Below are 17,251 nucleotides of genomic sequence, written 5' to 3'. Positions count from 1 at the left end.
ACCCTCAGTGAATCTGTATAAATGATGCTGTTTTTGATGTTTTCATTTGTTATTTTCTGTACCGCAACACAAATGGCATAACACTCAGCGGTGAAAACTGTAGCACAAGACGGCAGTCGTACTGCATTTTTATTTTCTCCTTGTATTACTGCGCTTCCTACATGAGCATGAGTTTTTGACCCGTCAGTATAAAATGACGTGTAATTTCTGTATTTTTCTTGTAGTGCTAGATATTCTTGTATTATATGGTCGTGTGGTGTACAGGTTTTCCTGAGGCGTGTTAGTGTGACGTCACACACTATGGGGAGAGTGTACCACGGTGGTAGCGCTTCGTGTCTTGGGGCAATATTTTTGATTTCGTTTAGTATGTTCAGAGTTTGACATTTTTCTTCGAAGCGCAAGAGCAACGGCTTAATCGCATGGGGCTTGTTGTTGAAGAGTATTCGGGATGGGCATTTCGTGACAATTGGGTAACAGAGATGTTTGGGCTGAGAAAGGATTTTGAGGATGTATGTACAAGTTAGTGCTGTTCTTCGATCTTCTAAGGATGGTTCATTAGTTTCCACATACAGACTTGCTATTGGTGAGGTTCTGTAAGCACCGGAAGACAACCTTAAACCAAGATTGTGGACAGGATCCAGTCGTTTTATGTAGGACGGTCTTGCTGAGCCATATACTATGGACCCATAGTCTAACTTAGAGCGAACCAGAGAACGATATATATGTAACAGGGAAGCTCTATCAGACCCCCAGCGTTTTCTTGATAGTATTTTCAGCACATTGAGGGCCAGGGAAGCTTTTTTCTTTAAGCTGTTTATATGTGGCAAGAAAGTGAGCTTTTTATCGAAATTTATCCCTAGGAATTTATGCTCTTGTTTGACAGGTAGTGGGGTTTGGTTTAAATATAGTGTGGGGTCGGCCTGTAGGCCTCGTCTCAAAGAGAACAGAACCGCTACTGTTTTCTGAGGGGAAAATCTAAATCCATTTCTATCTGCCCAGGTAGCCAGTTTATTTATTGTTATTTGTATTTGCCGCTCACAGGTAGGTATGCTGGAAGACGTGCATGCTATTTGGAGGTCGTCTACGTAAACTGAGTACGTTATCGATTTTGGGATTACTTTTCCTATGGAGTTCATTTTGATGACAAATAAGGTCGTGCTGAGGATGCACCCTTGGGGCACTCCAGTTTCTTGGATAAAAGTCTTGGAGAAGGTTGCGCCTAGGCGGACTCTGAACGTTCGATTGGTCAGGAAGTCGCTCAAACAGCTCAGCATCCTGCCGCGGATACCTAGGTCCGCTAGGTCACGGAGGATACCTAACCTCCACGTGGTATCGTAAGCCTTCTCCAGATCAAAGAAGACTCCGATACAGTGTTGGCTGTGGATGAACGCTTCCCGGACTGTGTTCTCAAAGCGTACAAGGTGATCGGTTGTGGAACATGTCTTTTTAAAATCGCACTGGTGTATATCTAAAAGTTGCTGGGACTGAAGTATGAAGGTTAGTCTGATGTTTAGAATGCTTTCGAATGATTTTGCTATACAGCTAGTTAGTGCTATTGGCCTGTAACTGGTGGGACTAGTTTGTGGTTTGCCAGGTTTTAGAAAGGGTACTATGATTGCTTCTTTCCATGCTTGGGGGATTTCTCCACTCATCCATATTTTATTGAAAAATTTTAGGAGAGCCTCTATGACAGCCTCAGAGAGGTGAGCAAGCATGTCATAATGTATATTGTCTGGGCCTGGTGCTGTCATTTTACCGGATGTTAGTACTGTGTTTAGTTCCTGCATGGTAATAAGCTGATTGTAGTCTTCATGTATGCATGTTCCAAAGGGCAGGCTTTGTTTTTCTACTATTGTTTTGTGCTTTTGAAATGTGTGTGTGTAGTTGGATGCGCTTGAAACTGTGGAAAAATGCTCACCCAATATGTTGGCCTGCTCTTCTAATGTTTTTTGAGTACCGGGTGTTGTTAGCATTGGAAATGTGAATGGAGTAAAATTTCCTGTGAATTTCCGCACCTGCTCCCACATTTTCTTTGATGATATTGAGCTGTTTATGGAGGATATGTACTCTTGCCATGATGCCCTTTCTACGTTGCGTCTAATGTATCGTGCTTTGGCTCTAGCCCTTTTGAAGATGAGCAAGTTTCCTGCAGTGGGATATCTGCGAAGGTTGCCCCAAGCCTTGTTTTGCTGCTTTTTAGCCATTGAGCATTCATTTGACCACCAAACTTTATGTGTTTTTCGTGAAATTTCAGACGTTTGTGGGATGGCTTCTATTGCTGCAGATATTAAGCATGTGACAAATTTTTCATTTAGTTCTTCTATAGTAAGGGTTTCGGCATATCCTTTTTCTAGTGTGGCCTTCGTTCTGAAAAGTGCCCAATCGGCGAGGTGAATTTTCCATCGCCGTGGCTTCGTAGGGAGGATGAATGTAGCTGATGTTAGTTTTAAAACCGTAGGTAAGTGATCACTCCCCCGGGGGTCATCTAAAACATCCCAAATAAAATCATTAAAAACAGATGGTGATGCAAATGCTAAATCGAGGCAGCTCATTTTTCCAGAGCTGGGGCAACAGTACGTGGCTTTTCCCGTATTCATTAAACATATGTTATTCGAAAGCATTATATCCTCGATGAGCTGACCCCTGGAATCAGTATGTTCACTTCCCCAGAATGAGGAGTGTGCGTTAAAATCCCCTATTATTACATATGGCTCTGGCAACTGTTCCAGAAGTTCTTCTAGGTCATGCATGGCTATTGTGTTGTGTGATGGTATGTACACAGAGCATATTGTTATTGTTTTATGGCTAATGATGTTTACTGCGACCGCTTCTAAGTTCGTCTTTAATGCTACCTCTCTTGCAGGGACATCGCTTTGCGTTATGATAGCGACGCCTCCTGAGAGTCGGCTAGCTTGTACTCGGTCTTTCCGGAAAATATTATATTTTTTTAAGATGTTTGTGTGCTGTGGCCCAAGGTTCGTTTCTTGCAGGCACACAGCTGTAGGTGCCATTGTTTTGAGCATATCGGTTATGTCTGTGTAGTTTCTGTGTAGACCTCTACAGTTTCATTGTATTAGATACGCCATTGTGATAAGTTGGGGATTGGGGAAAGTTACTTATTCTCAGGGGCAGTGATTCGTGGTTTCCCTTTTTTCTCTAGGGAGTCTCGCCGCCGCTGCAGCGGTGGCGAACCAGGAGTTGTATCCATCGCCACTTTCGTGGCGCCGGATTTCCGCGGAGAATCCGCGGATACGTGTGTTTTAGATGTCAGCGGACTTTCGCTGACATCCATCTCCTCCACGGTGGACGTGGAGGATGTTTCTTGTTTGCGATGGCCCGTGGCCTTCGCATTCGTCTTTTTTGTTGGCAATAGTGAATCATGCTCTGCTCCAGGGGCAGAGTCTCTTGGGTCAGCAGTTGCCTTCTTAGAGGGGTGGGGCAACAGGTCCAGTTCAGCAGAGCTGTTCTGGGTGTCTGTCGCCGAGGATGCCGCTGCTGAAAGTGGGGCCTGAGGGCCTCCGGCGAGGATCGCGTGGTCTTCCCGCGAAATTTTCAGCCCTGTGGACTGTGTCACCGACTTCTGTGGTGGGTACTTGGCTGTCGTCCCCAGGTCCTTCGGATCGACCTGTGTGCCGACAGAAACTGAAGGCGGCGGCGGTCCCCGCGTCACCGCTTCAGAGTATGTCCCTTTCTGTTGGAAAGAGACGCGTTTTTTTGCTTCAAGGTAGGACAGGTTTTCTGTGGTCTTCAAAGTTATGATTTGTTTTTCTGTTTTCCCGACTGGGCACGACCTGGAGTACGCGCCATGTGCGCCATTGCAGTTGATGCACTTTGGTGTGCGTTCGCATCTTTCTTCTGTATGTGGGTCTTCTGCGCATGTGACACAAGTGGGTTTGCCTCGGCAGGCCAACATGCTGTGTCCAAAGCGCTGCCACTTGAAACATCGTCTCGGATTCAGTATGTATGGGCGGACTTTACAATGGAGGTATGCGGCATGGATGGAGTCAGGCAGAGTTGTGCTATTGAAAGTTAGTACAATATGTTTGGTCTTGATTTCAGCATTGTTTCTCCGGATGGTTATTCGTCGGGCTGCTATTACTCCCTGTTCGGCTAGTTCTTCCATTTCCGCATCGGTACTCTGTAGGAGTTCATATTCAGATATGACGCCCTTTGAGTGGTTCAGGGTGCGGTACGGGGGTACCTGTATGCTCATTTCTCCAAGATTCTGTAATGACATCAGTTTGGTGCTCTGTTCTTTTGTGTTTATTTCTACAAGGAGGTCTCCGGTTCGTTGCTTTTTTGCTTTGTAGTCTTTGCCTACACAACTTTTTAGGGTGTTGGCGATGACAAATGCAGATAGGTTGGCTACCGGTACATTAGTGTTTGAGTGCAGCATAAAAAACTTCGCAAACGTTTCTGGCTTCTGTGGACTCAGTTTCTTCACATCGGTGCGACCCCTTTTCGGGGGTCGATCAGATTTTTTTGCAGATTTTTCCATACGGCATGTATAAACTAAGGGTTCCTGATACTTTGTCGCCTCTGATTCACCCTTATACACAGAGGAAGGTCCCGGGACTCCCCGCCTGGTAGACAGACGAGGAGCCCATCGGCCGAGGATTGACCACTTCCTCGAAAATGGGAATCTTATCGATGATAGAAACTGCTTGTATAGGTCCTCGTCCAGAGTAAAATAAAGTAATCCCCTGATCGCGCAGCTAAAGGTGGGCCAAGGAAATTTTGGAACCATATAAGTTGTTTGGGTAAAAAAAAAGCGAAGCGCAAGAGGAGGGTGCACGCTGCTGCAGGTACCGCAGAAGCCCGCAGCAACCACACAGACTTTTTTTTTTATACTGGACGTTTTGTTTCATGAACGTTTATGAAACAAAACGTCCAGTAAAAAAAAAAGCGTGCGTGGTATCTTTCGGATGTCTTGTCCACGTGTCCTTGCTGTGGCCTTCCTCGGTACCTACAGCAGTGTGCCGATCGATATAGAAATATATAGGTACAGTCGGGGACAAAAGTCTCCGGACCACGTGTTCCTCAAACAAAGCTTATAGCTCTACTATCAGACAGCAGCTGGAGACCGCACTTGTGGAGATGAAAGAACAAAAATTTAACTTTTGCCTCCACAAGGGTGGTCCCCAGCCGCCGCCTATTAGCAAAGCTATCGGCTTCGTTAGAGGAACACGTGGTGCGGAGACTTTTGTCCCCGACTGTACCTTCATTAAACAAAGTTATAAGTCGGAGTCCCTCCTGTCTTCATGTTCACGATATGGGCTATGCCTTAGTTAATGTCTCCGAAGGTTTTAATCGCCTGAGGTTCTTTAACGTGCACTGACATCGCACAGCACATGGGCCTCTAACATGTCGCCTCCGTGGAAACGTGATCGCCGCGGGATCGAACCAGCGTCTTTTGGGCCCAGCGGCCACAGCGCCGGCTTTCGTCATGTTGATGTCTTGTAATTTTGCAGTAGAAGCGTGTGAACTAAACAGTGCAGAACGAATTGGTGGTAAGTGCTGCTTCGCTAGCCAGTTAACCATTACTGTGGGCACTTCGTTTTCGCAGTTTGTACGTGTCTTCGTCTACGGTCCCCAAAGCGACAAAGCGAATAATTTGTTCCAGTGAACCATGCCGGCAGCCGCCGAACAACGTGCAAAACCCGACCGAAAAGGCGGGGAGAACACGATACCAGGAACCACCCTGATGGCCACCATTGGACGCTAGGGCCTAACCTTCTTGTAAGCTTTCCGCGTATAATGAGGCCATTACGTTCATTCACTTCATAAGCGGTTACAAGCCACATTATTTTTTTTTAGCCTCCAGCAGCAAGGAATTCTTTTTCCGCGGAATCAATGCAAGGATGAGCCTGATTGTAAGGGAAAACGTTTCCGTGGGGCCGTCGCTATCTCCAAAAGATTCTGCAATGTCTCTGCGCGTCGTCAACAGTCAGCGCGAAATCCGCGTTCCTTCCCCCCCCCCCCCCCCTCTCTCTGATTATGATGTTCATCCTGTCTCACAAAAGTAACTGCTCGGGCGCTGTCACCCTCGAAAGAGAAGCTAGGCCTCTTTCTCCTCACATCATGGCGCCTTGTGTTTCGCAATACACTCCAGAATGCGTGTGGTGCGGAGAGATAGCCACCCTCTACCACTCCACATGGGGCTGTCGGGTGAGTCCGATAGAGCCCAAAATTACAAACCCGTCAGTCGAGCAGCGGGAGGAGCTTCTGTCCAGCTCCGACCCGCAAGATCAGCTTGCGCTGGTTGAGCGGGCCGAGGAGGCAGCAAGAACCAATGGGACCCTGTACCTAGGAACACCACCTGCTGCTCAAGACCCCAACCCCTAAACCCCGTCCCATTTTGCGGAATGAAGTTTATACTACTACTCCATAATGCTCACAGTTGAGCAGTCATAGAAAATGTAGTTCGAAATTCCCACTGACGAGCATGATTGGTCCGTTCATATACCGAACATCATTGCCTTGAGTCTATGGTAGAGAGAGGGTGCGGTAGATGGTCCTTGGCGATCACAAAATGAACAAGGGAGGGGAAAACCTCAGTTTGCTAGAGCCAACGTTTCGACAAGGGGACTTGTCTTCGTCTGGGCCCAGACGAAGACAAGTCCCCTTGTCGAAACGTTGGCTCTAGCAAACTGAGGTTTTCCCCTCCCTTGTTCATTTTGTGATCATTGCCTTGAGATATATTATAAACACCCTGGCTACAACACAACTGTGGGAGTGTGGGGAGCACAGGTACTTTGTGCAGCCAAGTCAAGTTTGCAATTTCCACAATCCTGCTGCTTCTACAGACCATCTCGTTGACGCTGCGGCATTGTCGCACGGAATGCAATAAGTGACGTGCTCACCGTGTGCCGGTCCTCGGAGACAGTGAGCTCTGCCGTCCAAAGATTCTCGTGTACGTAGAAAACGTGTCCTGCACCTCCAGTCATCCAACCACGTGTCTGCCTACAGTCGTGACCTGCGCAAATTCGTTATGGGGGTTTGAAACTGTAGCCCATTGTCAACTTTCGTCGCGGTTAGCCCGGTGCCTGCTACGGTTCTCTTCAGGTATTTTCTTTGTTCTTTTCTGTTTCTGGAATTTTTTCTCTTTTTATACATGCGATCAATTAGCATGCCACTACAGGGACCTTAGAAGACAGGAGTAGTGCGATGTTTAGGGAAATCCCCCACGGTGAAGTAGATTTATAATAAGGAAGTAATTACTAAATAGCAGCCATAAGGCGTCACTGCTGAATTGCAGTGACGCCTGACATCGCACCCAATTACTCAATCATACTCAGCATTTTCGCAGCGTATCCGTGACTCACGCATCATTCCAATGTGTCATCACTAATTTCACTTGCAACTAGTTCAGCAGGCCCCGGAGTTCCAAATACTCACACAGCACCCAGTCGTCCGCGTAGTTCATGTATATGTAGTTTCGCACACGGATCCTCGCCTTTTTTTTTTCCCTGATGTGTCACCTCCTTGCTTTTGCACTGCGCGTATATCTTCTACTATAGCGCGCTTGCAGCAGTGCACAGGTGCCAAACAACATGTAAAGCAAGACTGCAAGCATGACCGGTCCTTCAAATATACCAAACGCAACTGATCTTTTATAATTCATGAACATCATGGCCACAATACAACTGTGACAGTAAGGGGAGTTCATATACTCTAGACATCCAAAAAAAGTTCGCTTTCCTTAGTCCTGCTCCTGCGGACTATGCATTTAGATGGTTCCGCAGCATTTTAGCTTTGGCTGAATTGCGCGATGTGCTCACCGTGTGCAGGTTCTCGGAGACGGGGAGCTCTGCCGCCCAAGGCTTCAGGCGCAGCGGCGTGGACAACTTCTCCTGTTCCTCCGGTCATCCAGCCACGCGCTCGGGTACAGCACGGACCTGCACAAATTTGTTACCAGGGGGGGGGGGGGGGGGGGGGAGTAAGGGAATTAAGGGCAAGATAAGAAAAGATCCAGGCAACCCCTGGATCAGCTTCAGCTTTTATAAGGTGACAGTGCTACATGCTGTGTTCAGTTTAACGTCCCCAAACTGCTCATGAGCTATGAAAGACACCGCAGTGAAGATCTTCACAATAATCTGGACCACCCGACGTTTTAACGCGCCCGGACAGTGCACAGCCCATGGCTGCTGTTGCATTTTGCCTTAGCCCTGTGGTAAGGGTGTTCGGCTACTGAGCCGGAGGACTGGGGTTCAATGCCGAAGAATGCCACCGTCTTCACACTAGAACAGCTTATGAAGGGAATATTGGAAGCCATCATATTGCTGAATTATTGTAATGAAAATCATGGTGGCGGATGGAAAAGCATGGTGGAGGGTAGAGCAGCACGACCTTGGGAGAGCGCCCAGGGCTACTTAGTCGGCCAGCTGTGCCGATCCCAGCCAGGCACGCTAGTTGGATTTTGAGAGAAGTATAGGTATTGGGAGGGCGATAAGACAATGGAACTGGCATTGTCCTAGGTCGGCGTATGGAAGGGGGCAGTTTCTATAGGACGAGTCGGAACGCGCCCGAAAAAACTACAACGGGACTCCAGAGAGCAGTGGGCCCAAATTAATTTTGCGGGGGATGGGGATGCGAGTAACGGAGGGGATGAGGTCGATAGAAGGAAGTGTGTGCAAGCGAGAGTAGCACATGTTCCGTGATTTGCTTATTTTAGAGGAGGGCTTCGCCCTCCGAGGGTGCACTTGACTAGAGGATCGCAGGTGTCCTCCATAACCACCGCAATAAAATTGCAGTACGGAAGGATGTCAGACAGGGAGGCACTATATTTCCAATGCTATTCACCGCCTAGTTGCTGGAGGTATTTGGAGACCTAGATTGGGAACGGTTGGGGATAACAGTTGCGAGCATCCAGTCTACCCTTCGACCGCCCTAGGCGGCGCATATCCTGCCGAACTCTCTCAAGTGGCCTACAGCGACCCTTACCCTCCCGGCTCTCTCGGGGTTGGCAGAGAAGAAAGCTGGGAAGCAGCATCCACATCGTCACGTGGGCGACCCTCCTTTCCCCCTCGTGTATTCGGTGGCCGCACGGGCAGCCCACCACGTGGAGAGAGTTGAAGGAGCCATGAGACAACGCGTGACGGGATGGACGGGATGGACGGAGCCATGAGACAAACGCGGCTTTTACAGGTGACATCGAGCTTTCCCCGTGCCCGTTTCCTGCTGCCTGTGCTACTGAGGGCGGTTATCGTATTTTGGAATCACCCCAAATAAACGATTTGCCTGCGGGCTATACCTCGGTGGGTTGGTCCTGTCGACCTCCACAGTGTAATCGGGGCTAGCGGAGTGGCATTGGTCCTGAGTGCTCGCTGTGTCGTCCTTAATATAAGCAGAACCCTTTTCGTTAGCCTCCTCGTTTCTGCCTCGTATGTGACTACTGGTGGGATACAGCTGCTGTACAGTTATCTCTTCAGGTATAATAATGGGTGGAAAATGATCCATTCCGCGTGGGTTGTCCAGAAGATCTCATTTAACATCATTAAAAGGTGATGGTGAATTAAACGATAAATCTAAACTGCTAATTTTTGCAGTTTTTAGGGAGCAGTATATGGGCTTTCCTGAATTCAGTAGGCACACATTACTGCACAGAATAAAATCTTCTAAAATGCGACCTCTGGGATTAGTTTCTCCACTTCCCCAGAAAGAGGAGTTCTCCGACTAACAGATATGGCTCTGGTAGCTTTTCTAGAAGTGTTTCTAAGCATCTGAGGTTGAGGTTTCCATTAGCGACCTCAAGGTCGGATACCGGCTTCAAAAAAATCAAAAATAAATAGAACAAATTTGAGTAGGCAAATAAAAATCTATCGACCGAGAATCATGTGAGAAGCTTGGTAACAACTAGTTACGGCACCTTAGATATGTGGTGTACTGTGATCGAAGGAGACTGTTTTGATCCAGAGGCAAGTCATTTTTCTCGTTTCGATGAGTGGCGCTCCAGCTTGGCCTAAATGCCGAAAATGGCCGCAAAAGCAGCAAGCCATACAACCTCTAATGTTGCGTACCACTTTTTGCACCCGACATTGCATACACTATCCAAAGTATACGCAAGAAGAAAAGCCGGTATTCTGGCATGAGAGCTCGGAGCGTTTATGTATGGCTTCTATGTCGACAGCAACTAATACCGCTTTTTAAGGTCGCTTTTGAGGGATATTTGATGATACGTGTTATATTACCGGTTTGATAAAAAACACAATCATGAGCAAACATACAAATTTTGCAGGACACACGCGACAGGAATAACGCTCATTAAGGCACGACAGAACCAAGTTGTATTCATTTATATGTATTTGTAAGCGGCTTCGTTGTATATTTGGCTGTTATTTTTTATTATTTATCACAAATGTCCACTTTCTTTAAATTACACTCGTCAAAACAGGTAGGCCACAACGGCGCATAGGTTGAAATGCGCGTTTTTTACATCGGCTCGCCCGTCAAAGTCCACCTGAGCGAAACCTCTCGCTTCTCTGCAAGGCATCTGAAGCCCCTGCAAAACGCCTGAAGAAAAGTGTAGTGTGCTGCCGATCCTTACGAAAACAGCTCGCCAACTGGTGCCGGAGAAATTAAAAAGGAGAGGACAACTGTGCGCCTATGCACTCCATAACGCCTCTTTGTAATCGATTCGATTCACTAACTGTGAATGAAAAGAATAAATTGAGTGAATAGATTTGTGCGACACCGACCACGAATTTTTCACCATGATCAGCCCAATGCAAAATGTGGCGAAAAAAACACGTGGTAGGTCAACTATTCGTGATGTAGCATCTGGAATATATTTGTTCAGCGTCTAAATAATAGTTCCCAACGCAAATGGTCCTAGAAAAAGTGACGCTGCTTACGAAGCAACCGAATCAGTCAAAGCTTATGCATTCGACGTGTATGTCAGTCGCATGGTATTGGCTAGACCGTCCCTTCATTCCTTCTTTATTCATTTGAGTTGTTTTCCCACTAGCCTATTTTAGCACAACGCTATACTATGTATTCATCAAACATGGCACGGCGTTTCACCCTCATCGTGGTTCGGAATTATATATAGTCGTACCTCGCTAGTACGGACTTCGTTATGTATACGTGGAGAATTTTCGCAAGGACCTAACTTTCTCAGTGTGTTTACGTCTTCTTTGCATGAAAACAAACTTTGGGCAATGGAATAACAAAGCTAAGAACCTCACAGCGGCGTTCATAACGCTGTACTTATCCGCCGCATCAGCACCCGCCGCAGAGGTATGAAGGAGGATGACCTCTGTCGGCTCACGCAAGCTTTCCTCATTAGCAGGATAGTCTACTCCTACCCCTACTATCACCTCCGCCGGAAGGACGAGGAAGCTGTGAACAGCATTATACGTTCAGCGTACAAAGCGGCACTGGGGCTACCTCAGTACGCTAGCACACAGCACCTCCTCCAACTCGACATCTACAACACGCTCACACTCATAGAGGCACACAAGACCGCCCAAATCCACCGCCTCTCCCGCACTAAACACGGGCGGCTCATACTTGACCGTCTCAACATCAACCCCATAGGCGACGTCCACCCCACGACGCACATTCCGATAGGGGTCTATAGCCGCCTAGTTATAAAACCAATCCCCAAAAACATGCTACCTGGCCGCCATGATACGCGCCGTCAGCTGAAAGCCCAAGCACTAGATGCCACATACCTTGCCGACGAACACGCAATATACGTAGATGCTGCACGGCAAAGTGCAAACACATACGTGGCTTGTGCAACCACGCCACAGTCTTCTCTCGTCACCGCCGCCACAGTAGTAGCTCACTCTCCGACAGCGGCAGAAGAAACCGCCATCGCGCTGGCCATCGCTGACCCACGTACCCGCACAGTCCTCAGCGACTCCAAAAGAGCAATACAAAATTACTCGGCAGGTGTTATCTGCCACCCCGCTGCACGCATCCTTCGCGGCTGCACTCCCGACCATAAGACCAACCTGGTCTGGGCACCCGCCCATGCGGGAAACTCTGGAAACGAAGGGATCGACTGACTAGCCCGAGGACTAACCAACCGGGCGGCCGGCCCCACGGACCCAGACGCTCTTGCCGAGGCTCCCCAGACCTTTGCCGAAATTACCAACCTCCACAGAGAGATGAGACGCCAGTTCCCGCCTCCACACCCCGACTTGAATCGAGCGCAAGCCACCTTGCTCCGCAGGTTGCAGACACACTCCATCCTTAGCCATTCTAGGCTTTCACTCATCACAGACGGGGAATACGACCCCGTCTGCCAAAATTGTTACCAGGGAGAAATCGCCACCCAGGCGCACATCCTCTGGGGTTGCGCTCGAAATCCGCCCCCTAGAACATTACTGCCAGCTCCCTCCGAGGAAGGATGGAACCAACTCCTCAGAAGGCCAGACAAGAGCATCCAACTGGCACTCATTTCGTGGGCCCAGGAAGTCGCCCCCACCTGGGGGCCACACCAAGCCCACCTGCCCTAAATCCCGCCACTCTATGGCAATAAAGTTCAATAACACTTTTTGCTGGGCGAGTTGGTTCATTTTGCTTGAGTGGATGCTTGTAGCGCGACAAAAACAGACAAGGGACAGAAGACGAGAGAGAGAGAGAAAAACTTTATCATGGCAAGTGTGTTTAGACCCCCCTTGGGTCCCTGGACCACCGCACGGTCCCACTCTACGTCGTAACATTCATGCGGTGTTTGTCCATGACGTCGGCACCCCGAAGCACCGCAGCAAGCTGCGATGGCGGGTCCGGAGACGAGAGCACGACCTCCCAGTCCTCCCAACTTGATAACGCGGGCTGTCCCTGCGGGGGAGGATCAGCAGGGCAGCCGAAAAGGATGTGGGAGAGTGTGGCGTGAGGGTCGCCGCACAGGGTGCATGCAGGGGAGGTGCCACAGAAGAGAGATAGCAGCTGAGGGGATGAGAGAGAGCGGGTCTGGAGGCGTCTCCAGAGGATCTGTTGGGAATGGGTAAGGGAGGGGTGTGGAGGAGGGTAAGTCCGACGGTCCAAGCGGGGCATTTGCGTGAGCTCTGCAAAGGTGTGCGCCCGCTCTCTCGAGAAACCTGAACCGAGGCCGTCCTGAGCCCGGCAAATCAAACCTCGGGCCAATTTATCGGCAGCCTCGTTTCCTGGATTCCCAGAGTGAGCCGGCACCCACTGGAGCTCTACCCTGCGTGGTAAGTTTTTGGAGGGGGTGTTCAACAACTTCCAAGCAGGGGCGTGAATCCTGCCTCTCGCGAAGTTGAACAGAGCCGTTTTGGAGTCGCTAAAGATGTAGTTTGCATTGGAATGTACAAGGGCTAGGGCGATGGCGGTTTCCTCTGCCTCCTCAGGCGTACAGCCCGAGGGAAGGCGGTGTGTAAGGGGCTGTGCTAGGGCTGGATTGTAACCAACAGCTGCAGCTTCATGAGTTGTGCACGCGGCGTAAATGGCGTCCTGGGCTTGTCCGTAATACTTGTGTAGGGCCTTAGCGCGAGCCATGCGGCGAGGGATGTGGTACTGGGGATGAATGTTCCGGGGAAAAGGTTTCACAACGAGGGGGGTATGAATGTGTCGAGGAATGGCTATAAGGGATGTCTGATTAGCGGGAATGTTGATGCGAAGGGAAGCGAGGATATGCCTGCCAGTTGCGCTCGCGGCAAGTCTTAGATACTGTGTCTGAAGGTGCGCGTCTACTAGTTCCTGAATGGTGTTATGCATGCCTAATTCAAGAAGCTTGGCTGTGCTAGTGCTGCGGGGTAGGTTTAAGGCTGCCTTGGTTGCTAGACGAATCATGGCGTTCACTCGCTCTGTTTCTATGCGGTTCAGCTTAAGATATGGGGTGGCGTATAAAATGCGGCTAAGTGTAAAAGCATGCACTACTTTCATGCTATCCGCTTCGTCTAAACCTTTGTGCAGGGAGGATACGCGGCGTAGAAGTTGCAACACGGATTGCGTGGAGGCCTTGAGTGTTTTAAGGGTATGATCGTTGCGTCCGGAATCCTGCAAGTAAAGGCCAAGGATACGGAGGGTGGGGGTGACGGGGATAGGGGTGCCTTGTAAAGTGATTTGAATGGGCGAATTAGCTGCAGATTTCGGTCTTATGAGGAGAAGCGCGGATTTAGAGGGGGAGCATTCGAGCCCAATAGATCACGCATGAGCGGAGATGGTGTTAGCTGCTAATTGAAGAGTTTCCTCAATTTCTCCATCAGATCCGTGAGTGGTCCATGCCGTAATGTCATCAGCGTACAAGGTATGCCTTAGGTGTGGGATGAGAGCGAGTTTATGAGCTAGGGGGATGAGAGCAATATTAAATAGAAGGGGGGAGAGGACCGCGCCTTGGGGTGTTCCAAGCTCGCCGAGTGTATAAGGTGGTGTGCTCAGCTCAGCTATGTGCAGGGAGGCAGTGCGGCCCGAGAGAAAGGCGCGAACGTAGTTGTAGGTATTTGAGCCTACCTGTAGTGCCTGTAGTTCTCGCAAAATGGCATCGTGTCGAATCCTGTCAAATGCCTTTGTGAGGTCAACCGCCAGAATAGCTTTAGTGAGGTGGGGGATCGTGTCATCAAGCACATCATGTGTAATTTGTAGTAGGGCATCCTGTGCTGATAGATGCGCACGAAAGCCCACCATGCTGTGCGGAAAAAGGTGGTTGTCTTCCATGTACGTGGTTAGTCGGGCAAGAATTATGTGTTCGAATGCCTTGCCGAGACAAGATGTCAGAGAAATTGGTCGGATATTCTATATGTTGATGGGTTTGTGGGGTTTAGGAATAAATATGATTTTTCCATGCTTCCAGGTGGCAGGGAGTGTACCTGACTTCCAGCACTCGTTAAAGTGGGTGACTAGATGAGATATGGAGGCATCGTCAAGGTTTCGGATGGCAGCATTGGTAATTTGATCTTCCCCGGGTGCAGTATTGCGTAATTTTAAAAGGGCTGTCCGAAATTCCGCCTCTGTAATAGGGGCGTCAAGCTGGGGTTGAGGTGGACCCGTGTACTCGGGGTGCTTGCAAGGGTGACCTGGGGTGGTATATGTTGATTTCACCTGCGCGAGGAAGGCGTTCGTGTCCTGCCTGTGGTTATGAGTAAGGCGGCGAATGCTAAGGCGTGTCTGGGTTTTAGATTTCGTGGGGTCTAGCATGTGGCGTAAGAGGTGCCAGGCACGGGTTGTGGAGAGATTGCCGCGGAGATTGTCACAAATCTGATTCCAGTTAGCTTTGCAAAGAGTGGTACTGTGGTGTTCTATTTGGGTCTGAAGCTGTGCCAGTTTGAGTTTTAGTTTCCTATTGTGTTTTTGAGTTTTTCATCTGTTTGTTATGCGTTCTTGAGCTTGAAGGAGGTGCGCGAGCTTACTGTCAATTACGGGGGTGTCTGGGGTAGTGTCTAGCGTTTGGGTATGTTGGCGAATGTCCTCCTGTAACTGGGTAGTCCAGGTGTGTAGGTCGAAGGGTACCTGTGTTGACTGTACATGTTCCTGGCGAAATTTTCGTAGCTGGTCCCAATTAGTTTGTCTAACGGTAAATTTGCGCTGAGGGCGGCGATAGCTTAGTGTTATGCGAATTAGGTGGTGGTCGCTGCCTAGTGTGGTTTGGGTTCTTTCCCACTGCAGGTGGGCCATATTTCTTCCAAGCGTGAGATCTGGGCTGGTATCTGTAGTAACACTGTTACCAACCCGCGTAGGCAGGCTGAAATCATTAAAGATGGACAAGTGGAGCACCATCATTTCATTGCAGAGAACTGTGCCTCTGTGGTTTGTGCGCCGATAGCCCCAGTCCACGTGTGCGCAGTTGAAGTCACCGGCAATGAGTAGGGGATTTGATCCAGACAGAAGACGAATGGGACAAGCGCTAACGGGACAAGAACGGGAGCGCTTGTCCCGTTCGTCTTCTGTCCCTTGTCTGTTTTTGTCGCGCTACAAGCATCCACTCAAGTTATGGCAATAAAGTTGTTTCTCTCTCTCTCTCTCTCCTGCGTTTCAGTAAGCATTTCGACCAATGCAAAGCAGTAACCTAGTCTTTGTCGCAGCGCACGAGTAAATTTTTTTTTCTCTCGATCCCCTACTCTTAATTTTCCGGAGGCTGACGGGATTTGTGGCCGATGAATTTCCTCACCAGGGAGGGAGCTTGCTAGATAGAGGCAGAACGGTATTGGAGACCAAGAACTTAGGTTTACGTACAACCAATATAAAATATTCGAAAAAAAAACAATAGCTGTCACGTGGTTGGACCAAATGAGCAATCCGTTCGCTGCTGTCTCCCGTGCGGCGGTTCTTCCAAAAGCAAAAGGGAGAGAATGAACGCCTACAGCTTCCTTGCCTTCGGCTAGGCAGTAAACTACGACCGTGCCTTTGCCCTCTACTACATGCAGAACTCGGGAGAAGCGTTCAGTAATTTCTTCGAAAAGCGAGACAGCACTTGCCTCCAAGTCATAAGTATCAACAGAGCAGCATGGCTGTCTAAGCGTCTCTCGGGTTACTCGCATGGTCCACGGATCCGGAGCCCTCAAAGCACCCCGCTGCAGCCCGGCCGCGGCTCTGAAACCTTTAACGGCTCGTTAAGGAGACCTGAGCTGATCTGCTGATAACTTCAGCGCCTACTTGTGGGTTGCCCCTCTACTGTTCTGTTCTCCAGTCACCGCCCTAACAAGCGGAGGGCAGGCAAGAATGCACAAGGCGCGGGTATTCAAAGGCAGCAAGCTGTTACGTCGTCTCGTGGCCTGCTAAAGCGGCGTACAGCGCATTCCGTAGGTCGACGTGTCCACGCAGAAAATTTACAGCAATGGTGAACAAACCTCAGAATACAGGCTGATGGGCTCGTTACTTGGGTCAACTGAGAATGCCGATGGCACACTTTTGAAGTCAACAAGGCGGTACGAATGCGCGCGGCGATGATCTCGTGGCACTGAGCTCGCGGCTACGTAAACTCAGCACCTGTTTGTGCCCCGGCCACGGTCACATCTAGTATAGGGAGGTATACGAGGACACCGGAAACGAGCAGGGCGCGAACACTCGTCCAGGGATGTGAACTCTGACGCCACCAACGCTAAAAACAACCTGCGGCATTCCTCGGAGGAAAAAGGAACGCAACCACTCGCCTAGACCAAGCTGCACAACTTCGTTTTTTTTTGTTTATTTACAATATTGTGAGCTTATCTTGCGATGTTGCACTTCGACCCACTGATGCACATCGACGGTGTCAGTACACTAGCTACCACTCTTTCTGAACAGCCAGAACATCCTACATCTCAACCAAGCAAGCTGTTCATGAATATGTAGAAAATTCTTT

At 49.2% G+C, this 17,251-nt stretch overlaps 1 protein-coding gene across 2 annotated transcripts in view; it reads right to left on the bottom strand.

Annotated features, from left to right (window-relative positions):
• Positions 1–17,251, bottom strand: part of LOC149359057 (uncharacterized) — an 81,403-nt gene that overhangs the window by 36,982 nt on the left and 27,170 nt on the right. For both annotated transcript variants that reach the window (XM_089571241.1, XM_089571240.1), the window contains exons 2-3: positions 7,782–7,898; positions 6,864–6,976 (exon numbers count right to left, since the gene is read on the bottom strand). In XM_089571241.1, coding sequence (XP_089427367.1) covers positions 6,864–6,976; positions 7,782–7,869 — 201 coding nt within the window. In that variant the 5' untranslated portion in view covers positions 7,870–7,898. The remainder of the gene's footprint in view (positions 1–6,863; positions 6,977–7,781; positions 7,899–17,251) is intronic.

This window comes from Amblyomma mixtum, chromosome 2 (genome assembly GCF_055824585.1).
Source record: "Amblyomma mixtum isolate Tamu chromosome 2, ASM5582458v1, whole genome shotgun sequence".
Taxonomy (NCBI): Eukaryota; Metazoa; Arthropoda; class Arachnida; order Ixodida; family Ixodidae; genus Amblyomma; species Amblyomma mixtum.
This window is presented reverse-complemented; position numbering and strand designations above follow the sequence as displayed.